General features: G+C 50.2%; 2 protein-coding genes across 6 annotated transcripts in view; one reads left to right on the top strand and one right to left on the bottom strand.

Annotated features, from left to right (window-relative positions):
• Window positions 1-6,643, bottom strand: part of ntn1a (netrin 1a) — a 34,694-nt gene extending 28,051 nt beyond the window's left edge. The window contains exon 1 of the mRNA XM_029146003.3: window positions 5,121-6,643. Coding sequence (XP_029001836.1) covers window positions 5,121-6,144 — 1,024 coding nt within the window. The 5' untranslated portion in view covers window positions 6,145-6,643. The remainder of the gene's footprint in view (window positions 1-5,120) is intronic.
• A 2,163-nt stretch (window positions 6,644-8,806) lies between these two features.
• pik3r5 (phosphoinositide-3-kinase, regulatory subunit 5) lies at window positions 8,807-22,781 on the top strand. Of its 5 annotated transcripts, none has more exons than XM_055507103.1 (18): window positions 8,807-9,113; window positions 14,384-14,499; window positions 16,124-16,224; window positions 16,316-16,384; window positions 16,462-16,600; window positions 17,211-17,280; window positions 17,571-17,745; window positions 17,824-17,992; window positions 18,085-18,153; window positions 18,245-19,149; window positions 19,234-19,362; window positions 19,473-19,604; window positions 19,693-19,786; window positions 20,284-20,360; window positions 20,536-20,629; window positions 20,712-20,794; window positions 21,316-21,428; window positions 21,577-22,781. In XM_055507103.1, exons 2-18 carry the CDS (start codon window positions 14,400-14,402, stop codon window positions 21,725-21,727), a joined length of 2,670 nt encoding a protein of 889 aa, XP_055363078.1. In that variant the 5' UTR covers window positions 8,807-9,113; window positions 14,384-14,399; the 3' UTR covers window positions 21,728-22,781. The 5 variants fall into 5 exon arrangements, with proteins under 5 accessions (XP_055363078.1, XP_029011774.1, XP_055363074.1 ...); XM_029155941.3 differs by having other exon boundaries at window positions 16,109-16,224; XM_055507099.1 differs by having other exon boundaries at window positions 8,808-9,113; window positions 21,313-21,428.
• The last annotated feature ends 178 nt before the right edge of the window (window positions 22,782-22,959 follow it).

Genomic DNA, 22,959 nt, shown 5'->3' with positions numbered 1-22,959 from the left:
ATATATTTGCTTTGGCTGAGCGCGCTCGACCTCCTCTCTGTGGCTGCTCGCTCACCTGCCGCCACGCAAAGAGGTGCTGAGGTCATCAGCCGTAATCGCCTACAGCAGCGTTGGCCCCGGACTCGGGATCCGGTCGCACACACGTACGTGTTCACTCTGGGAGGCTGTGAATGCAGGGTTTTTGGGTAGTAATGCTCGAAGAAACCACTTCCTGCGCAGCGCTTCAGATAGTTATTCGCTGCAATGACCTGCACTTAAGTAACCAGGTCACAGCTGCTTTCCTCTAGTAGGATCATTTCTTAATTAAATGTGTAGGTTTGGGTTAGATTTCTCCTGTCTTTCAGATTTTCTAACGCACAAGGTGCCAAACTGACACCGTTACAACGTGAGTGCTGTGCTGCGTTCAGGGGCAGGGATTCTGTCTCGTTACTCAATATCTGGCAGTAATCGTTGACGTGTTCTGATTCCCTAGAAGGATGTTTGTGTGCTGCTGCTGCGGCTGTTGTGCGACTCTGACTTAACAGGAGGCGTTGAAAGCGTCCCACCGCATTTCAACAAATAACGGTCGCTGTTTTTTCAGAAACAAGCGCTATTTCCGATTGCTGTTAAATCGTCGTAACTTTTTGGAGACTGCGTCACATTTCTGACAGACAGGCAGAGCCTCTGATTCATGAAGCTGATGAGCCGCAGCGCCGGCCTGTTGCGTTTCATGTGTGAACACGGGCTTTTAATTACCCCTAATCATCCAGCGCTTCGCTGGAACCGAACCTTTCCATTACACGTCGCGCACACTCATCTCGCGGTCCGTGCCAAAACCACAGCGCACACAGATCCTCCCCGAGCTAAGGCGAGCTTTCACTGCGGCATCAAGTCGCCAATTAATTCATTAACAGACGTCTCCCCGGGCGCTGAATGGCTGCTCGCGTCCCGGGCAGAATTACTGTTTGCATAAACACCTACTGGCAGAAAACGCCGATTAAAAGACGGCCTTGCACAATGTGTCTTGCTCGAAACGCGCTGCGCAACGTCAGAGTCCTGCTGCCAGAGAGGAGCGCGTGGAAACACACGCGCACGCACGCAACAGGTATCAGCAGACACCGAGCAGAGCGTCGTGCGTCTGTCATTCGGGGACTTAAACACGAGGAGCAGCTGCTCGAGCGTGTCCGTGCGTACGCGCGCATCCACATTCCTCCATTCCTCCGAAGCCCTTCTATCGGCGACAGCCTTAAGACCTTTGCTGGAGGTTTAGGAGCAACCGTTGTCAGGTTGTGTTCAATTTCCAACGCATCGACCCAGTTTCACCTAAGTGGGACGGCTTTGATCAGACAGGCGCTGCTGTCAAAACGCGCAGGCGCCAATAAAAATAATGAAACAGCTGTCGTCGCTTTAGCGAAAACCCCGCTCCGCGTCTGCGGCTCGGGGAGATTGATGAAAGATTGCTGCAAATCTTCAGTGGACGCCCACATTTGTCTCCGGAGAGCGAACGTGACGGCGTAAAAACACGCCGTCACGTTCGTGACGGTACGCGGCGGACGCGGACGGTTGAGCACGTGTCGCTCCAGGCCGCGGCAGAGGTGTCAGGAGGCAGCGGGCCGGAGGTAAGATGGCGCCCGTTCAGAGGCAACATGGCGTCCTACCGAGCAAGGCGGACACCTTTAAGGCAAGACATACATCTTATTTGTACACCACGCTGCGGAATTGAGTCTTCAACACAACTCGTGTTGTTGTAAACGTTAACAACATGCACCGGTCTCTGTTATTCGGCTCCTACTGCTTCCATTGGAGCCCGAGCCGCCATAGTTCTGAAGGGCCTCCCTCCCGGGCCCGGGTCTCTGCACGCGCGTGCCCATCGTTGTGTTGATGCACCGTGCGTGTCTCCTGTCTGCGTGAGAAACAGAACAGGTCTCCGAATCTAAAACAGAAGCCCGAGACGCTCGTCGTCTTGGCGGCGGTTTACAAAACGAATCGTAAACACTGATACGAGCTCGGGGGAAGAGGCCGTCGCCCTCTCCCCCCCCTTCCTCCCCTGCTTGGACTCGCGGCTAAAGACCCGAAGCGCAGCCCCTTTTTGTTTGCGCTCGCAGGCGTCGTTGGACGGCGAGGGACGAGTGGAGGTGACGAATGGCGACGCGGAGCAAAGTGCAGCGCGTCTCCCTCGGCCTCTTCGCGACTCGGGCCCAGCGGCGCATCCTGCTGCCGGCGCCTTTGAAGATGAAGGATGCCGGTTTATGAAGGTGCGCGGTGACCTGCTCAAACATTAACCAGACCTTCAGTCACAGCAAAAAAAAAAAAACAAAAAGAAAAGAAAAAGGCCTGCAGAACCGCTATCAGTGTCCTTTACAGAGAAGCATCGCCTTTTATTTGCAAATAAAGACTGAAATTAGTCGGATTAAAACTTGACTGTCTGTTTAAGATCAAAAGTAATAAGAGACCAGAAAACCTGAATTACCTTAAGGGGCAAAAGTTGTTTAATGATGTTTTCATGGTGCAGCTTTTGATATTTTAACAGTCTTCTCCAGAAGCTACTCTGAATTACCTTCAGCTGTACGGGCGGCGCTTGTGGCCTGTGGTTCTGGTCTCAAAGCCCGGCGTAAGCGATATCTTTATTGTGTTCTGGCGCTCGCTCTGCCGTCCTCGGATCTTCTCCACTTACTGTGAAGAAACAGCATCTCTCCTTTTTTTTTTTTTTTTTTGAGTCCCGTCAAGGAAACGTGAAATCCATAGTGGGTTCCTCCACCTCGGCTCCTCTGGAACCGACCCGGACCCTCGTTATGGTTCGGGCAGTAATCCATGAAATTAGGACAAATGCACCGGCGAGGGCGCAGCTGCCTCTAAGCGTTAACATGTGTCTGCAGGAGCAGCGCGTCGGACTGATTTTTAATGTCGCACACACTAATTGATTTTTAAACAAGTGGTTGTGGCCTTGAAAAGCAGGTCATTCCGTCAGGTTCTAGCCGAGCAACAGAACCCTGTCAGTCAGACGTGTGGCGGCACCTGGAGCGTGTTACTGTTCCTTTAAATAACTATACTGAGATGTTATGTTCTTCCTGAACGAGACTTTATGGTCAGATGAAGGACGCGTCACTCTGTTTCTCCTCACACGTCCTCCTCTCATCCCTCTCTCTCTCTCTCTCTCTCTCTCTCTCTCGCTGTCTTCCGTGCGGTTCCGGCCCGCTTGTTCGTCATGTCTCGGTGCCAGTAGGTCCAGTAAGCAGCACAGACCGGACCGCTGGACTTCTACCACGCCACCGAAGCGACACGTGCTTGAATGCGTCGCATTAAAAATCAACAACCCAAATGGGCCGAGGTGCCGGCTCACAGGCGCCGAGGCCCGGTCAGACCCCGATGGAAGCAATCAGCAAAGTGCTCTTTAAGACAGAAACAGGCCCAAGCCGGGTTTATGTTTTCCTCTCTCGATATTAGGGAATATCGGAGGGGTCCATAAAAAGCTCGCGTCAGTTCTGAGCCCAAACTCCAGAACACACTGAGATCCACTGGCACGGTGCCGTGTGATCACCAGACCCGTCCCAATGCACTCAAACACTTCTATTGCTCCAGAAAGGCTGGATTTATTCTTTTCTATGACTCATATTTAACTTGAGGTGTTAAATATGCTGCTGCAATAAATAAATACTATTAGGATAATAACTTATTTGAATTTGGAGAACTGAGTCTACTTACTTTTACTTTTTTTCTTGGGGAGCAGAATTTTTGATATTATTTGTACATTGTGATTTTTTTTTAGGATTTTATCCAAAGGCACCACCTTTATTATTCTCTGGTCAAAGAGGTTTTTTTCTCATCACTTTTTAGTTTTAACCCAGGAAACGGTACAAAACAGAAATCAAACTGAGGCCGTGTAATGTGCAGAGCAAATCACCTGGAAGGGCAGGATGACCTCATTAAAAATCTAGGTTATCTGATAATAAGGTGCCGTGGTTTTATGGCTGACCGGCGCGTTATGACGAGCTCAGGAGCCGAACGTCTGCGTAAACGCTTCTACGCGCTGAGCCACGCGCTCACATCTGCCCGTAAGAAAGCGTTTGAGCTCTGGAAACGCTGGCAAACAAAAGTCCTTTTAGCAGCTGCTGCTTGTCAGAGGCCGACGCTGACTCCAACAATGCAGACTCAATGCAGGACGGAAAAACAAGGCTGCACGTCGGCTTCCGCCAGGTGATTTCTGCCTTTCTCTGTAACGGGCTGCTATTTTTAGGTTCTGTCTTTTCATCAGCATCTTTCTGCCTGTGCCACGCTTTTCAATTTAGCAGCAGGAGCCATTTGGACATTAAGTTAAAGGCACTTTGTTGCAATGACTAAAAGCATGACAAGAAACTATTTGAAATCTAAAAAGCAACATTTGAAGTAAAACCACACACGTGTCAATCTCATATCTCATGTTTTGTTACACATTCTTCTTCCAATAAAGGAAACAAATGATTTCAATAAACTATGCAAACAAACGCCAGTCACCTCTCACAGGTTACAGCTTGTTTCCCCGTCCTCTATCTTCCTTTCTCATCTCAGGTGCGTGAGATAAATCAGAGCAGAGACCTGTGATCTGCATGTCCACGCGTTATAACCGTGATAAACCACGATACAAACACTACTACTGACACTCCTGCAGCTTTGATCTGCAGCTGATGAAACACCTCGACGCCCAGATACAAACAGCTTCTGAGATAAGAACACAAGTTTGCTGCTGATCACTTTAATATAAATACTGCAGCCATTTTGCCCTCTGCCCTTGTGTGGATATGTTATTAATGATTATGCAGTAACACTGGCAATTTTTTTGTTCTTGGGGGTTTGTTCGGTAGTTAAATTAGATATTAATGTAACTATCAAATTCAATTATTTCAATACAGACAACAAAAATGTCTGAAAAAAAGTGTGGATAATAAATGTACAGGACTTATTGAAATACTTTTATGTTCACGTCACACCTGATACATTAGGTAGAAAATAATAAAGTGTGAATGAAAATGAACGTGTGTTTCTTGCAGAGGCGTTAAAGGATTTAATTTGGCCAAATTTATTATTATTATTATTATTACTATTATTATTACTATTATATTGCCGCCGTTCTCTATCGTAACAGTGAGGACATAGCACGCACTCACCCACACACTCGTTGGCCTCCCTGGCCGTCGCTCGCTGCCACGGCCTGTCGTAGTGGAACGGCTTGCACCTGTCGCACTCCGGCCCGGCCGTGTTGTGCTTGCACTCGCACGCCAGGCTCCCGTCGCGGTCCACGAGGCACCGGGACGCGTGGCCGTTGCACTTGCACCTGCCGCCGACCTGCAGGTCGGACACGGCGTAGAAGTACGAGTCCCGCGCCAGCTCCGAGTCGTCCTCGTTCTCGTCGCCGAACGTGTGCAGGCGGCTGAAGACGACCTTGATGTCGGTGGCCGTCACCCAGTCCTGCAGCACCGGGGAGTTGTCGAAGTCGTGCGCCGACGGCCGGCCGTCCAGCGTGCTGAAGGCGATGAGGCCGCCGGTCAGGGGGTGCATGTCGGTGTGGGAGTCCGTGCACACGGCCTCCTGCTCGTTCTGCTTGGTGATGACGGCCCTGTTGGGCTTGTTGTACATCTTCCTGCACTGGGTTGAGTAAAACTGAAAGGGCACCCACGTCTTGCCGTAGTCCATGGACTTGTAAATCACCATGGATTCGGGTCTGGGGGAGCAGAACTGCAGGCTCACGTAGGTGACCTCGAACTTTTTGCCGAGGGACAAGGTGAGCGTGACGTTCTGCGGGAACTGAATGAAGTTCTCCGACTGCCAGCACGTGAGGTTGTGGGGGTTGTTGAGGTCCGTCAGGAACGCCGCCGGGTGGTACTTCTTGGGGTTCGCGGCCTCGCAGGTGTGACAGCTCCTCGTCCTCTCGTCGCCCTTGTCCGCCGGCGTCACCACGCAGTAGCGGCCGGGCGTCTTCCCGCACGTGCTGGACACCTTCACCTCCTTCCCGAAGGCGGAGTTGACGAAGTCCGGGATGCAGCGCCGCGGGTTGCCGTGCTCGTCGTAGCACGGGTCCGGCGGGGACGTCTGCGCCGCGAACGGACCCGCGCCGTAGCCGCCGCGCGCGCTCCGGCACGAGAGGCACGCGGCGAGCAGCACGGTGAGCGCGACGTCCGCGGCCCGCGTCATGGTCGGTGCTCGAGGGTCTCTGGCGCCGGGGAGGAGAACGGGCGAGCGTGAGTGCGTGCGTGCGCGCGTGCGTGGTGGGGAGAGAACGCGAAGTTTGGTGATGACACAAGAGCATTCACGCGTCGACCGAACAAAGACGGCGCGCGATGCGAACTGTCAGCGAGTGAAGAAGCGCGCGCTCTCTGCGCACACGTCAAGTTTGCCACAATTTCTAGAAAGCCGTATTTACCCGAGAAGAATTTGCAAAGACGCGAAAACACCGGCGATCAAAGGCTGTGTTTATGTTTTAGCTCCTCTGGTTTTGTTTGTTTCTTCTCTTCAAATCTCCTGCGTAAAAAAGCGAGCTGCCGGATTTAAGAGTCGCCGATGTCCTTGGAGCAAATACCGCTCCTCCTGCCGCTTTTTCACAGCCTCCCTCTCTCCCTCCCTCTCTCTCTCTCTCTCTCTCTCTCTCTCTGGGATCGAATCTTCCCCGGCACCGCTGCGGGTCAGCTCGTCTTGAGAGGTGACGCCAGACGGAACTACGACATCCACTGGTGATGCAAAAACCCACCGGCTCAGAATCACGAAGTACCGCACGATAGAGACACACAGCTGGTGTAGTCTAATCACAGTCAATCACGGCGGCATGCGGTTGAATTATTGATATTTGACATCAAACATAATTAAAAATGCTTCACTTGTGAATGTGACACAGCCTGCAACCTGTTTGCTACTGCTGCTTTCATTAAGCTTAATATGTTTATTCTCATTTAGCGTAAATAAGCCTAAAGGAATTTTGTCTCCACCATGAAGGCAAATGTGACAAAAAACAACATGAAGTGTAATTTTTGTGAACGTTTGCACGAGGAGGTGTGGAGGGAAAGCTGACCTGGTACCGGGCTCTGACCCAGAGGCTCCAGAGGCCACGAGCCTCGTGCAGGGGAACAGAACCTCTGTGAAGTGTTGAAAGTGTTGAAATTTCAAGTTTACTTTGGTGGAAAGCCGCATAGCTCGGTCAAAAACGAAAACGCACAAATGTGAAGAAAAATAGACCACAGACAAATTAAACTAGAATCAGCACGGCTGTCGTCATCGCTGTCATGGGACCTGTTGAACGTCGGCCGTAGAAGTAACAGCGCCATCTAGCGTCCTCAACAGGAAGCGCGTGTCTGTGTACGGAGCGGCATCTACCAGGTTTCCCAGGCGGTGGAGACATTAGCCCGTTAACTTTCCCAGAATGAATACGTGACCCAAACACCTGCTGAAGGTTAAATACTGGAAGAAGAGCAGGAGGTCGTAAATGAACAAAGCCTAGATCATCTTCATAAGTGGACGGAACGCATTAAATAGCAACTGTTTGTTGGAGAAGAAAACTTCAGGGACAGGTTATTTATTGGATTATGTCCTATTGATATAGTTTTACAAAGCAAAGTAAATCCCGTGTCTTTAAGTCAGATACAACACGTTCAATTTGGTATTAAATGTTTATGGAAAAGTAGCAAAAATAACAGTTAAATGTATTTTTATGTTTATTTGAGCTTAAGTGTAAGCTCCTCTTCGCTTTCATTCTGTTCTTGAATGTACAAACAAAATCATAAACTAAAAAGCTTATCATGAAAACAGTTCTATCTCTGTCGGCGCCGATGAGACATCGAGACAAACTGCACACTTCATCTGCAGACACCAAAGAGAGCCACGAAGCCGTTAAATGCTTGACAGGCTACAGAACCACCAGAGAAAAAACAACGGTTGCTATGCTACAATACATGCAAATACTGTAGTTGATCTTCGATACATCATTGCGTTTCGTAGGCCGGAGCCGTCGCACTGTAGAGCTTGATATTAACGACACTGTTTCTAAAGACGACGTTAGAAAACACACAAAGCAACAAATGTGACACACTGTGTGAGCAGAGCAATCTGTGGCCACTGGGTTCACGCTGACTTTTTCTTTCAGTTCGTCCAACTCTTCATTTTCATTATGAACTGTTCTCGGTCTTAATTCACCACTACCGTGTTTTGATTGATTGCTGGACTCTCACTTATTCAGTAGATGGTGACAGGACGGTACTGAACCCCTCACAAACCCATAACTGACACAGTAAATCCTTTCTGTCTTGTTTTGCATCTCACCCGCTACAGGAATAATCGACAACACAGTAGAAATATGACCTTGTGTCATTTCACAACCTTGTTTGTTAACCTCCAAACAATTATTCGTCCAATTTCCTATTTGTCTTTTATTAGAACACATTCTAATCGATGAAGTCAACCGTCTTCAAGACATCCTATGGCTCCTCGCTGCATTTCCCTTCTGCATGCGAAGGGGAATTCACAGTCACACTAATTCATAACATGTAAATGACAGGCAAAGCGTGAGGGGGAACTAAGGTCAGCGTTTCCCAGGCTGGGGGGCAATGCTGGGCATTATATGCAAAGTTCAATATGAGATCCCTGACAAGAAGAATACACATCACATGCTGCTATATGTTAGCCATTATCATACAATATAAGACAATCCACTCAGCTGCCGCTCACAGTTCATAAAACCAAAGGCGTGAGAATAGCATGATAGCAAACAAAGACTTCCTGTCAGAGGCCAACGTCCCTTTAAAGCTCTCCAACACGCATGTAGGAACACACAGCCCCACTTCCCACCTACAGGCTGCTACGCGACACGCCAGCAGCCTCTGTCATTGTGCGAGGCAGCACCTCTTTCGTGCGCTTCCTGTTTGTGCGAGGCGTCGGCGCGCCGGAGCTGCGCCACACACACACACACACACACGCACACACACACAGAGCTGCGTCGCGATCCACCGGTGGCTGACTTCTCACTGCGCTGCTCCGCCGTGCCCAGGATGTGGGTTCGCCCGTTCAACCATGATGTGGGTGGCGAATGAATGGCAGCGGCGCTGAGGCGGAGACGCTTCGCTTTTGGACTCGTCTAACACTCGCGGAGGGAATGGATGCTGGACAGTGAACTGCAGGTAGGACACCGGGGCCAGACGTGGGTGTTTTATTTTGAAGGGCACCTGCTGCTGTGAGCGTGACCCAGCTTCTCCCACATGTACGTGTCTGGGGACCTTTAAAGAAGTTTGTGTCAGTGTCTGGCGTCATGTCCGACTCATGTAAGTGAGCTTTGAGTTGTAGTTTCTTCGAAGTGCGATGCCTTCAGGTGCTTTGTTTTCTGCTGGGGAAGGGTCTCATGATGATGGACAGCAGCACTGCAGCCCCCCCCCTCTCTCTGTGAACTCACAGACCCCCACTCTGACACCATTTCTGGAACTTCTGCTTTTTTTTGCGAGAGGCTCGCTCGAAATGATTCATGCTTTTGACAAACAGCGAGGAAGTCGGAACGGAGAAGCACGTGTCGGCCGCCTGGATGTCGTCCGTGTCTGTAAATGGGAACCGCGATGTGTTCGTCTCACATGTTCGTGTCGGCGCCTCAGGCGACCCGCGGAGGCTGGAAGCAGCGGCCGTGGCCCGACGCCAAACCCCCCACGCTCGCTGCCGTTAAACCTGAACGAGGATTCACGCTCCGTCTGCGTGCTCTGTTTGGGGTTCGGCCCAAAAACACGCACTTAGCTTCACGGGAGAATTAATCCAAATTAAGAGTAAGAGCGAGTTCCCCTGAGGTGATGATGCACATACGCTCCCAATTCAATATATGTATTTATTTAATGCAGATATTGACAGACTCTCGTTGAGCAACAGCAGGGAGGGAATGTCTCTTTTTCACAGGAGTTGTACAATTTCACAACATTTTTGAATATAATCATCATCCTGTTGGGAAATAATAAAACTGCCAGGGTGGTGGTGGAAGCTGTGTGTCAGGCCTCAAAGTGGAGAAAGAGCACGTCGATGATGCGTTGTTTAGCACACACAGCCGTGAAGCGCTGAGAGCGGTTTCTCCTTTTGCTGTTTTTAATCATAGGTGAGCGCGGCGCCGCGCGACACTCGCAGCTTCGCTTCCTGTTTGTCTCTTTACGGCTGTGGTATCAGTGGATTCTTCGTTTTCACCTATGCGACGCGCGCGTTGACGTCTGCAGCGATGAGGGAGACCGGCGCGCTGCCCCCTCGCACTCACGCCGGACCGACAGTCGCCGTGTGAGATTTGCCTCCGTGGCGGTTTCATCACAGCATTGTTTTCACCTGCACTCGCTTCAGGAAGTGAAGCCCGAAGGTTAAACACGGAGGCTTTCGGTTCTGCATCGCCGTGTTTTTCACACACCTTGAGGCCGCACCGTGGACATCTCCACTGTCGTCAAAGCTGTTTCCAACATCAACAACAGGCCGAAGCGTGTCTGTGAAATGAATACACATAAACAGAACATCCTCGGTGTTATGATGTGCACAGGATTCACCCACTGCACCTACTCGTTGGTTATTTAGAGAGCCAGCGCCATAAATCCTCCTATTCTCACTGCTGCTGTAGCGTCTGGTTGGGCTGAAGGGAAGTACTTAATTACAGCAGAGCTCTGGAGTTGGACCGGCGCTGTTTCCTAAAGTCAGCTCACATCCAGTAGGTCAGTGGAGGGGAGTGGGGGAGGTATAAGCGGAGGGAGACTGGATGTGAATATCAGCCTCTATCAATTGTAGTGTAGCACAAACACACAAACACGAGCATTCACGCTCCTCTCAGGTCTGTGGGAGTCTATTTGAGAGTCAGATCACACAGCAACAATAGGGAGGCACCTGCTTCCTCAGCTGAGCAGGGAAGCTCTCTTCCTGCTAGGAAGCATTTGGTAATGGGATCAGTGAGGGGGGGGCAACATGGGAATGAGGAGAGGCGCAGGTGGAGGAGGAGGGCCTGGATGAGTGTGGAGCAGGAGGCAGAGAGGAGCTGGTGCTGACAACAGAGCGTGTCTTTGTAAATAATGACCTGTAGCATTAAGATGCTAATATGTCAGAGTCAAACCGTAGACGTGACCTTTGACCCCTGAGCCGGCCTCTTTGAGCTGGTTTATAAGCCTCATCCCTTAAAGGTCACAACCCTTCTGGATAATTAGAGGCTAACAGACGTTCTCTGCTTGGGACCAGTTTGCTTTAAATCCCAACCTCTCGTTTTTTTTTTCTTTTAGCTCGCCGCTTGTTTTGAAACTGTTGTTCCATCACAGAAACACGGCCTGTTCTCGTCGCCGACCGTAAAATGTGGAAGTGACCTTGTTGACTCTTCGGGATGTGCTGCATACATCCTCTTATGAAACGCCGCAGACTCACGCAACACGAGCAGCGCCTCCTGCGTAAACAACTGTGACTCTCTGGATCGGCGCATGCTGCGAAAACCCGCACGTCACGTGTGGCGACCGCTCACCGACGCGGACATTGCGTAACCGCTGGGCACGAATCACCCGCCCTGAGCACAGTAAACGCGCGGTGCACGAGGCTGCAGGCCTCACCTCTATGGCCTAAAAGCACCTCAGCGTGTCTCCACTGTTGCTGCGCCTGTGCTCAGGAGGCTGAGCGGTTCCTTCCATTCTGGCCGGACTCTACGTCCGACCCAAACAATGGCCGGAGCCCTTACGAGCGCTGGGCGCACTGGACGCTACGCTACCGTCCTCGCGCCGCCGCGGGGCAACTTAGGACGAGCACAATGGGCCTGGAAGAGCCGGACCGCTGAGAAGGAGGCACCTCAGAGCAGGTGCTATTGTTCAGCGCTAGCTGTAGGAAGAGGCCTGAAGTGGTGGGCGTATTTTACTATAGGTGCGTTTCCTGAACTTGTTGCAGGATGCATGCGTGTGGTTGTGCAACCAGTGTGTTTAACATTTCATTTGTTTACCCTGTTCTGTTTGAATTTACTTGGTCAAACTCTCCGCTATTTTATAAATGAAGCCTCTTTTGCAGATAAAACAGAGCGAGACTTCCTCTGTCCTGCAGCAACTAGGTCCTGATTCACACGTTAGCGTTCTGGCTTCAGTGACGAGGGATAAGGTTGCTTGTCTCAGAATAAAGCCCCAACAGCCCCCAATTAGAGCGACACAGAGGCGCTGATAAGACGCTGATGCCCCGCAGACAGAGCGGCGGTTTCTCTCTTACACTGAGTTCATTCAGGTTTGAGACTGGAACTGAGCCCGTTTCCTACTGTAAATCATCGGAGGAAGCAAGTGTCCCCAGAATGCCTGTGTGTGTGTGTGTGTGTGTGTGTGTGTGTGTGTGTGTGTGTGTGTGTGTGTGTGTGTGTGTGTGTGTGAGAGAGAGAGAGAGAGAGCAAGTGAGTCATCAATACCTTTTATTTGGCAGCTCTTACTTATTTCTGTCCTTTAGAGTTACATTGGGGGTTTGTCGTGCTTTCTGGGGAAATTCTGAGCTGTAATCAGACCAAAACGCTTTATGATATCATCCGTTCTTTGGTTTCTGTGCTGACTTTACTTTTAAACCTGTCCTGTGGCAGATTTCCAGATAAACATGACACTTTTGTTAACATTTGTTAACATTAACAGTTTTAAAGGTTGGGGTAAAAATAAAAACTCCACCAACACTGAGAGCAACAAAACTGTATCCAAATGCTGTCAGTCACATTTGTGAATAAAGCTTTGTAATTACATCCCAATTTATATTTGTTATAATCTAAGATAATAAATGAATCATCACATAATCTATGTATTTGTTAAATACAACCAAGAACATTCTTGGGGGAAGTAGTTGTTCTGCTTCTCATATGAATATTTTCCAGTATTGGTAGATGTGTGAACTTCTTGTAAGACACGTACTGGTTCCAAACCAGTCGAGAACTGTTAGTGATAGTTTCATTTCTTTTTACTGCTTGTTTATGTTTTTGCATATTAATAAAGCTGGATATTAGATCCTCTGCTGATATGTGGCAGGTTTAATCATGTCAATAGTAAAAGTTATAGGGTAGAGTCGACTCCAACCTACTGAGCTGCCTGAACTTCTGTGACCGCTGGTTGCTTTTTTTAAACCAGACTATTTCAACCCGATGTGCAATTTCCCCGGGAATTTCGAGTTCTCGTTTGGAGCCGCCGCTGTAACGTTTACATCACGCCGACACGGACCTCCAGGCAGCTTCGGGTCGTCTTTTCCACTGCGAATCTTGTTTGTCTGCCCCAAATCGGTTGGGATTCACGGTGGGACGTCCCTCGCACCTGATTATGCATGTAACCGCCGAAGATGCGTGTTCATAACAGAACCGAAACAACGCACCACACCTGGGTTGCCCTCGGTGGCTGCGCGAAAAACAGCCAAAGCCGCTGATAAAACGAAAGTTTGAAAAAGTCAAGCTGAGCGCATCCGTGTGTCATCGGCGAAGACGTGACGCGTCTGCTCAGTAATGATGGGACTACACGGCCGAGCGCTGTCTCCCTGACCCAGTGGTGCTGATGTTGCATGTGAAGCTGCAGCTTCAATAATCTAAATATGTGTTTTGCTGCTCCGATGTTGCATCACTTCCCGTTTGCCGTGCGTGAATCACGACAAACTTGCTGTTTCTGAGGACCTGTCAATCATCCACACCTCTGCTCTGGGCTGCACTTTGTCAGCGTCATGTTGTCTGTGGATTTTCCTGCTCATTAGTCGTTGGTCATTGTTCTACTCTTGTTGGGTCATACTGAGTTTCTCGTTTTCTGTCATTTTGGGGGTTTCCTGCATGTGCAGTAGTTTGAAGTTATGTAATGCAGTGATTTGTACCTCTCCATTAGCCCCAGTTACATTTTGTCGTATTCACTAAATGTTTTATTTTGTTTTATTATTTGTACGTTGTGTCCTGCTTTTGGTTTTTTTACTATGTTTTTGTGAAACTCTTATCAGCTCATTAGTATTCAGAGCAGGAGGACTGGTTAGTCATAACAGGAACCTTATTTTTGTCTCATTAATTTACAGCAAATCTGACTGCGGTACTTATAATTACTATAAAAATTAACAAAAATATAGAGCCATCTTCTAGTTTGACAGTGTCCACTATAGCAATACAATAAACATGTAGTGAAGTTTTTAACTTTCTGACAGCTTCAACACAAATAATGATGTGATAAATGTAGAATTAATGGCAGGGCAGGATTCTATGAAACACAAACATCCATAGAGAACAGGAAAGCTTTTATTAATTTCCCCAGAATTATCTCTTCATGGTTTGTTTATCTTCTTAGACTCATTTTCATAGTTACCGCGGGATCCGCCTTCATGCAAACCAGGCGTGATAACAAAAAATGTCCATGAAAACAGAGCAGAGCATGGAGCAATGAGCGCGTGAGCGGGAGCTGGGCCGCGTGGACTGAGCTGACTCTCCTCCGTCCGTCCACAGAACCTGAGAGGCCGACATGCAGCACACCTCGTGCACGGAGGACCGGATCCAGCACGCCCTGGACAGGAGCCTGGACGGGCTGAGGCAGAGCCCCACGGCGGCGCAGCACTGGAACGGTAGGAGTTCCGCTGGGAGAGGTTTGGTGCCGGCAGCTTCCTGTGATGCGGCTGATGAATGCACGCTGCATCTTTGGCGTTTTTTTGTTTTCGTGGCTTCTGGTGTGCGGCGTCGTACAGTGTGAGGGGAGGCTCAGGTGGATTTATTAAGGCTAATGATTGCTGGGAGGATGTCCTGCTATTGTGTGCACCGGCCTCTCTGATACAGTAACTTACTGAGACACATAATAGAACTGAGGCCTTAGTATTGTTGCGACTGAGGCCATTACTGTACTGGAATATTGTCCTCTGACAATAATGTTCCACTTCAGGGTTGGAAGCTCACTCCTGTCTATGAAGTGAAATTAGTGTTTGTGTGTTTATTTGTTGGTTGTGACCTGAGGAGAAGTATCAAGCAGCTTGCAGCAAACCGGTGGTGTCTTCCAACACACTGTCACGCCAGACCGTGGCCGTTGTTGTTTACAGTGTGTGTGTGTGTGTGTGTGTGTGTGTGTGTTCCTAAGCGCCTCAGCTTGTTGTTGTCGCTGCAACATCATCAGAGAAATGTGTTACTGCGCTGGAGGAAGTTGTGTGAATAGACAGCTGGGAGGAAGTGGCACAGACCGCAGTGTGTGTGTGTGTGTGTGTGTGTGTGTGTGTGTGTGTGTGTGTGTGTGTGTGTGTGTGTGTGTGTGTGTGTGTGTGTGTGTGTGTGTGTGTGTGTGTGTGTGTGTGCAGGAGTGACTGTGGCGCAGGTGACAGAGGCAGGGCGGGGATGGGGCTGACGTCAGCCTCCTGCGCATCCACCATCGCCGCGCTGCCTCTCTGAAGCCGCAGCTCGTTTTTTTCACGGTTCCTCCTCCACCTCGCTGCATTTCCCGGCCCGTCCCGGCGTCTGTGGGTGTGATTAACCGCCTCCGATCCGGCCGACTCCATCTAATGAGCGCTCATTGTGTGAGAGCTGTAAACCCGACGCTCAGGATGCAAATAGGCCTCTGACCTTTAAGCCGAGTCAGCGCGCTGCTCTTCAGAGATGTTAGATTACACTCCCGGGCGCGGCGCGGAGTACAGCGCTTCTTGGAAAACAGTTCTGTGTAACTCGAGCGAGCGCCGACGTGTTGTTTCGCTGGAAACTCGGCTCCTTAGAGATGCGCCGCGAGTCGCCGAGGCCGAGGGATCGAATGGAAAGTAGAGTGCATGTGGGGAAGTCAGAAATCACTTACAGTTGTTTTTGTCCCTGTGGCAGACCTCAGATTGCTGTGGTTTGATCTCCTGCATGTATAACTTTCACCCACAGTTTTATCTCACGTTTTCATTTAAAAAAAAAAAAAAAGCCTGCAATTAGACCTGTGTAGCCTCGGTCCCCTCACAGCTAAGGCGTATTATTTCCTATTATGAGAAAACCTCCTGCCTGTTTTCTCAGTACAACAGATCAGGAAACTTGGTGATGAAACGCGCCCTGACGGCTCACAGTCTCAACGTAACGCAGTCACACCGTAAGGTGCTGCATGTGGCGCTGGTGGATGGAGTTTAGAGGCTTTAAATGGAGTTGAGAATTCTCAGAATTTCCTGGTCGCGTACGTGCACGCAGACAAACTGTTTTCTGATGTCAATGCGTTTCCGGTTTCAGTGCTGATGTGCTCAGCAGGTCACTCCATGAACCGCTGGAGCCTGGAGGAGCTGGTGAAGAGAGACCCCGAGAACTTCCTCATCCTCCTGAAGCAGATCATCGCGAAGACCCGAGAGGTGAGAGGGCAAAGGGCAAAGGTCGAGGTCGAGAGAATGCCCCCCGCCGTCCGGCCCCCTCTAACCAGTGCCCGCTCTCTCCCATCGCCAGGTCCAGGAGCAGTGTCAGTACCAGCTGGTGGTGCCCCTCGCCATCATGTTCACCTCCACGCTGCTTCAGGTACGGTACTCGTCCCCCCGCGGACGCCGCCGGGTCCGCTCGCAGCTCGCTGACCCGCCGTGCGCCCCTGCTTGCAGACGCCGTACTGTCCCGCGGACGCGGAGCTGCTGGAGGAGGCCGTGGAGGTGTTCCGCTGCTTCCTCACCTGGCCCGAGCCGTACTGCAGCGTGTGTCGAAAGCTCCTCTCCACGCTCCAGCTGGAGATCAAGGCTCCGGGTGAGAATCAAGCATTCACGTCCTTTTGAGATGAATGTTGTTTTCTTATTTGGCTGACGTCATTATGGCTTTTAATTATATTTGCGAATCCTAGTTTATTCAAACTCAAAGAGTTGTTATATTACAGTGAGATTATTAAATGTCCCCTGTGATTCTAGCATTGTTTTGTTTTTGGTTCTCCTTCAGTCTTTAACCCAGTTCCGCTGGATTCGTCCTCCCCCTAGTGGCAGGTCAGGGAAATGCACGTAGGATGTACATGAACCGTAGGTCTCTGCTTACAACAACAAAGACAGGAAACAATATAGAAACCGGGTGAACCCTGCACTTCTTCATACTGACGTGAAGAAGATTAACGAGAATGTAGCTTCAGCATTTTAAAAACTACACAAAAAAGCAGAAGCTGCATCTGTGAATTTTACAGGAAGGATCAAAGGAAGTGAGTTAAGTCCAGTAACAGACTGAATGAACAGATGAGATGTGTGTTTATGAGCTGAACTCACAACAGGTTTTACATAAACCTCATCTGACTTGAAGCGACTGAACTTGTCATGAATACGTTTTTGTTCCCGTTGTTAGAATAAACCCATGAATTATTTTTCTCTTCCATCAGGTATTTCCTTTCAGAGACTGGTGAGAGAGGAGCAGGGCCTCAACGCCGCCAGCCAGTGCTCCAAGACCATGTAGGTCCATGTGTGTGTGTGTGTGTGTGTGTGTGTGTGTGTGTGTGTGTGTGTGTGTGTGTGTGTGTTTAATTAGGTCACCTTTTTGTTCAGGCTATTAGTTCGTAGCAACTTTATCTGATCTGATGCAACGCTGGTCATAAGTTCAGTTACTGAAGCAATTGTGTGGTTAGGACACACACACTTTGGTTTCTTGTCCTGGAAAGTCCCCTTTCACCCCCTTCCCCCGCTCTCACCCGCGAACCATCCTGTTTGCGTCACGTGCTCTCGCACCTGTGCTCCGCCTGCAGGACGGTGCTGCTGATGAACCCCGGCGAGGTGCCCGCCGACTTCCTCTCCGTGGCCGAGCAGCTCAGCCACGCGCCGCACTCGCAGAGAGAGACCTACGTCACGCTGATCAAACACGCCTTCCAGTCCGCGCTGGGCCCCAAGTATCCACTACACAGCATCCACAGAGCCCTGCAGGTACGTCGGGCACCCGCTGGTGGCGAATCATCCGTTCATCTGCAGCTCCTCAGGCGTTAAAATATCATCTGTCTGCAGGGGAAAGCGCTGGACGACCTGCAGGAGATCTTCACTGAACTGAGCCACGTCTTGGAGACGGCCGCCGCCATGACTGACCCCCAGAAGGGGCGCAGTTATGTGATCCAGGGGCTGGAGGGGCTGCGGGAGAGGATGAAGGTCTCAGCGTCCAGTGGGAGGAAGTCAGACGGTAGGAGCCCCGTCCACTCCTCACAGCGGGGCCCCGTTCTGACCTTTCAGCTCACAGTAAATATATCAGGCTCTGTTTCTGTGCCCCTTTAGGAATGCTCCAGACGCTGCCACTGCCGACACCCAAGTGTCACATGTTCCACTGGGAGAAAGACAACTTTGGTAAAGTTCCCAGTCTGATGCGATCTCCGCGGCCCAGTTCGGCCAGTAACGCCCTAACCCCCGTTCTCTCCATCTGCTTCGACCCCCTCAGACGTGCTGAACTCCCTCTTGGAGCACGACGCTGACGATCCCATCAACGGGCAGGCTGGGGAGGAGGAGGAGGAGGAGGAGGAGGAGGAGGAGGAGCAGGAGGTGGACATTGACGGCGACGACGAGGACGAGGTGGACACGAGCGAGACGGAGGTCGAAGCGGAGGCGAAACGAGACAAGGGGGAGGAGGACCTGCCCCCGATGTCCCTGAGCCACGCCGACCACCGCGCCTCCACCATCTCCTCCCTGTCCACCGCCTCCAAGGACTCCATGTTCTCCACTCTGTCCGTGGCGTCCGAGTGCTACGCTCCGTCCCTGTTCTCCGCCACATCTGGGGTCGACAGCGACTACTTCGAGGACTCGGACGACTACATCTGCTCGTCGCCGGTGGTGGAGAAATGCTCGCCCAAGTCCGCCAAAACCTCCGCGCGCCTGAGTCAGCACTTTTACCGGCTCTTCCTGAAGCCCCGGAGCCCCCGGTCCCTGTCCAGGGCCAAGAGCCTGGGAAACACCGAATCCAAGGACATTTACATCGTGCAGAAGCAGCGCTCCAACTCGCTGCCGCAGCAGGTCAGGCTGCAGAGCCCGGAGCCGGCGCCGCCGCCGCACGGCCAGACTCTGAGGCACGTGTGCTTCCGGCGGAGGCCCATCCTCAGCAGCGACGAGGACGGCAGCAGCGCCACGCTGAGGGTGGTGGTGTTCGGCGCCGACCACGTGGCGGGGAAGGTGGCCCGCGCCTACAACAGCCTGCGGCGGAAGGAGAGCGCCTGCCCGCTGCTCAGCAGGCTCTTCAGGCTCCAGTTCTACTTCGTGCCCGTGAAGAGGGACTCCGCGCGGGACGCGGGCAGCCGCAGGTCCTCCGGCGCCGGGATTCAGGCGTCCGGGAAGGCGTCGGCGCCGTTCACCGTAAGCCGCGACATCCCCCCCCCCCCAACGACGAGCACACGCTTGCGTTGGCGCTAACGGGGTCCACTGTTGCTTTTGCCCCAGCAGGACGTCCGCCTGGTGGGCGCCGGGGACAGCACCAACGACATCGCCAACCTCCTGGGCATGTTGGACCCCTGGTACGAGAGGAACACGCTGAGCCTGCTCAAGCTGCCCGCCAGCGTCGTCTGCCAGGTACCCGAGCGCCACACAGCGGGCGTGCCAGCGGGGGGGGGGGGGGGGGGGGGGGATCTCCCGCTCACCTGTGCCATTATATCAGGGCTTGTTGTTGTTTTCATCCGCAGCAAACCTCAAAGATTGAGTCCGATTCGTACGACAATTCATACGAGCAGCGTCTGCCCATTCTGGCCGACCTGGTCCTCTACTACTGTCGCTACGCGGCCCGGCCCGCTCTCATCCAGCTGTATCAAGCCGAGGTAGAACACTCACAGAGATGCTCAACCCCTAATGGATGTGGTGGCGACTGTGTGAGTGACTGAGGTGGGGGTTTTTTGCCCGTTGCAGCTGACGCTAGCTTGTGGAGAGAAAAGGACCGAGGTGTTCGTCCACTCCCTGGAGCTGGGTCACACGGCGGGAACACGGGCCATAAAGGCCATGGGTGGGTGTGACGTCTGACACACACACACATGCACGCACGCACGCACGCACGCACACACGCACACACGCACGCACAGCCTAAAAGCCCCCACGCTGCCTTTCTCTGGCAGTGAAGTGCATCATTAGTCATGATGAGGTTGAGACTGAACTAAATTTAATAGGAACATCTGCTTTTTCTCCGTTATGATGCAGTCCACTTCTACTTTCTTAGTTTCACCCGTTGCCACTCACACATTTCTGATTCCTCATTTCCCTGGAGAATGTGTGAGAACTGAAGTAATGGCTCTTCTATATGGAAAATTTACTTTAATCCACTACTAAAATATATATCTAATATAATATATTCCTCACATAAAGATGTGGAGATTTTGCTGTTGCAACTTCTGTCTGTCTCTGGATGTGATATTCAGTATTTTCACATTTGCTTTTAATCATTTTCAAGGCGACTTGAAGAAAAATAAAGATGAATGGGTTGTGACTTTTGCTCTCCTTCTGTAGGTGCTGCCAGTAAACGTTTTGGTATCGACGGTGACCGAGAGGCAGTGCCTCTGATGTTGGAAGTGATGTATAACAGGGTAAGATAATGTTTGATTATCTGCGTATGTCTTTATGCAGTCTACAGCACAATCAGCATAGTTGGAAACCTTAAAATATCAAAAGAATCATCAAATAACCAAGATGCAAATTAAGGAAAGATACAAATCATTCATGTCATTTTCCAAATCTGAGAAATTTCTTTCTCTCATCCAGGTGGTGATTAGTGGGAGAAGCCAGTGGAAAAGAGAAACCAAAGTCTGTACCTCTGTCAACTTAACCAAAGCCTGTAAAACCCCAGAGGAGCTAGGTGAGCTTCAGCCGCCACACACTCAGCACAGACCATCATTTACCGTGCGCCTATTCATTCGAGCCGCGACCATCTCTCGCAGACGCGAAGATGGAGTGTCTGCAGTTCACAATGACTGAGGTTCTGAAGCGACAGAACGGCAAGAGCAAGAAGGGCTTTAACCAGGTGAGACAGACGTGACGTGTGGTTTGTGGCGGGGAAGAAGTGCAGCGTTAGCAGCAGCAGCAGCAGCTCGCTCTCACGACCGCCTTCGAGCCAGCGTCTATATAAAGATGGAGACCTGAATACGCCCGCGATAGCATCTCACAATTCAATTCGACCTGTCACCTCACGTAAACTCAGCTCAGCTACTCACAGTAAGCCACAGGACAAAGGCATCGAGGCAGTAGCACTGTTTGTTCGCCGCTGTAGCTTAATCCATTAACCTCGTTTAGACGAGAAGCCTGTAGATGTAGCAAACCTCAGCAGGAAATGGGCTTATTTACTGTAGATCAGTTGTAGATCGGAACAAAGAGAAAAAGAGACAGAAACAGGAAGAAAATAAATCATCGGTAAAAAAAACTCAATCTGCGAAAACAAGAAATATCAGATAACACGACCCGCAATGTTCACCCGTCAAGTTCTGCTCCACGTGCTAAAAACGTGGATCCGCGGCGCTGATCTCGACTGGTTTGGTCTCGCAGCAGCTGAGCGTGACGGAGGTGAAGGTGGACAAGGTGCAGGTCAGCGGCGCTGGGAACACGACCTTCGCTGTGTGTCTGGACCAGGACGAGAAGAAGATACTGCAGAGCGTCACCAGGTGTGGAGTTAGGACGAAAACAGCCCCACTTTATGTCTGATAAAACAAAGAGTGGAGGCCGTAGCTGCCATAATACCTTCACTTCATCCACTCATTCACTTTAAATGTTATGACTCGAATAACCCTGGCGTCTGTCTGTCTTCTGAAGGTGTGAAATATCTGTGTGCTACAAACCGGACAGCTCGACGGACTGGAGGCTACGGAAACCCCAGGCCTCGGCCCAGATCCAGCCTCTCCACCCCACCTTCTGCTCGCTCCTCTGCCTCCCCATCGTCACCTTCAGCGGGGCTCTTCCCTGACACTTTGTCCTGCAGTCGTCATGATGACGGACACACGTGGAGGCGGGCCGTTCGGCTTAGCCCGTCGCAGGCTACAACAGCAGAGGAGACCGGCTTTATTTTGTGCATAGCCGTCACCCGCTGTCGTTAGGGAACCCGCTCCTGCTGAATTCTTCCTGTTTCACTTCCTTGTGGCCTTTACCACCGTAACATTAAAATATGATGAGATGAATATTTTGAATGTCAAGTGAGATCTCATGTATGACAAATGCTGTAGTAACCAGTAATGTAAATTATGTATATATGATCCTGGAATGACAGACCGAAGTCTCGAGTGTAGATGCCTCACATGGACACAGAGCATCACTGGGAATCAACCAGCCTTTCCAGAAGACAACTATTTCTGAGAATCTACACTATCAACCTATATATTATGTACAGACTGTATGTTATTAAATGTTATATTGCCTACATTATGTTTTAATAATAGCGTTTCTACCAAGGAGTTGCAATGAAGTTATGTTTTAACTAGTAATGAGTCTAACCAGCAGAGGGCTCTGACGTTCCACTGACTTCGCTTGAAGTACAGATTACTTTAATCACACACAGTAGGGGGCCTTCAACTTAAGGTTCACTTAAGGTTTTGATGTCTGTGATGCATCGTTTCTAAAATTGTATTTTAATGTTGCAAGATATTAACCTCCATTTAATCAAGGGGCCAGATGTTGTGGTGCTAAAATACATTAGAATGTTCAAAACTATCTGACAGCTGTTGTTTTAAGGCAGTAAAAAGCATGACTTTCTGATAACTGGACTTAGGTTAAGGTTGTAGAACAGCTTACTTAATTTAAGAAACTAAAAAACTTGAATATTTGCTTAAATTAATGAGGTACTGTTTTGTTTTTGTTGTTTGTTCGTTTTTTGTTTTGCTTTTTTCAGAATAATACTTGGCACCAGTGCCCTGCTCTGATGAAATCATTGCAAATGCAATATTGTTTTTAGAAATGTATTGTTTTTCCATTTAATATATATTGTGCATTATTCTAAATTACCATTCATTAAAATATTCAGCCGAGTATTTTGAACATTTAGATTTCTCCCTACCTATGAAGAGGAGCTTTACTTTCACGCAATAAGTACGAATGATTCTTACAAAATGATTCACACTAGTATCATTCTAGATTAATATATACTGATGGTTATAAATTTTACTGTTACTGTGCTTTAGTACAGTTTTGAAGGGTGCCACTAAA

This window comes from Betta splendens, chromosome 1 (assembly GCF_900634795.4).
Source record: "Betta splendens chromosome 1, fBetSpl5.4, whole genome shotgun sequence".
Lineage (NCBI taxonomy): Eukaryota > Metazoa > Chordata > Actinopteri > Anabantiformes > Osphronemidae > Betta > Betta splendens.
This window is presented reverse-complemented; position numbering and strand designations above follow the sequence as displayed.

What these genes read in the sequence shown, in the direction of transcription:
- pik3r5 (XM_029155778.3), top strand. Translation starts at nt 14,400, where the DNA reads ATGCAGCACACCTCGTGCACGGAGGACCGGATCCAGCACGCCCTGGAC. An exon ending in GCATCCACAGAGCCCTGCAG is followed by an intron (nt 17,746 to 17,823) that starts GTACGTCGGGCA and finishes ATCTGTCTGCAG; the next exon opens with GGGAAAGCGCTGGACGACCT. An exon ending in GCAAGAAGGGCTTTAACCAG is followed by an intron (nt 20,795 to 21,312) that starts GTGAGACAGACG and finishes TTGGTCTCGCAG; the next exon opens with CAGCTGAGCGTGACGGAGGT.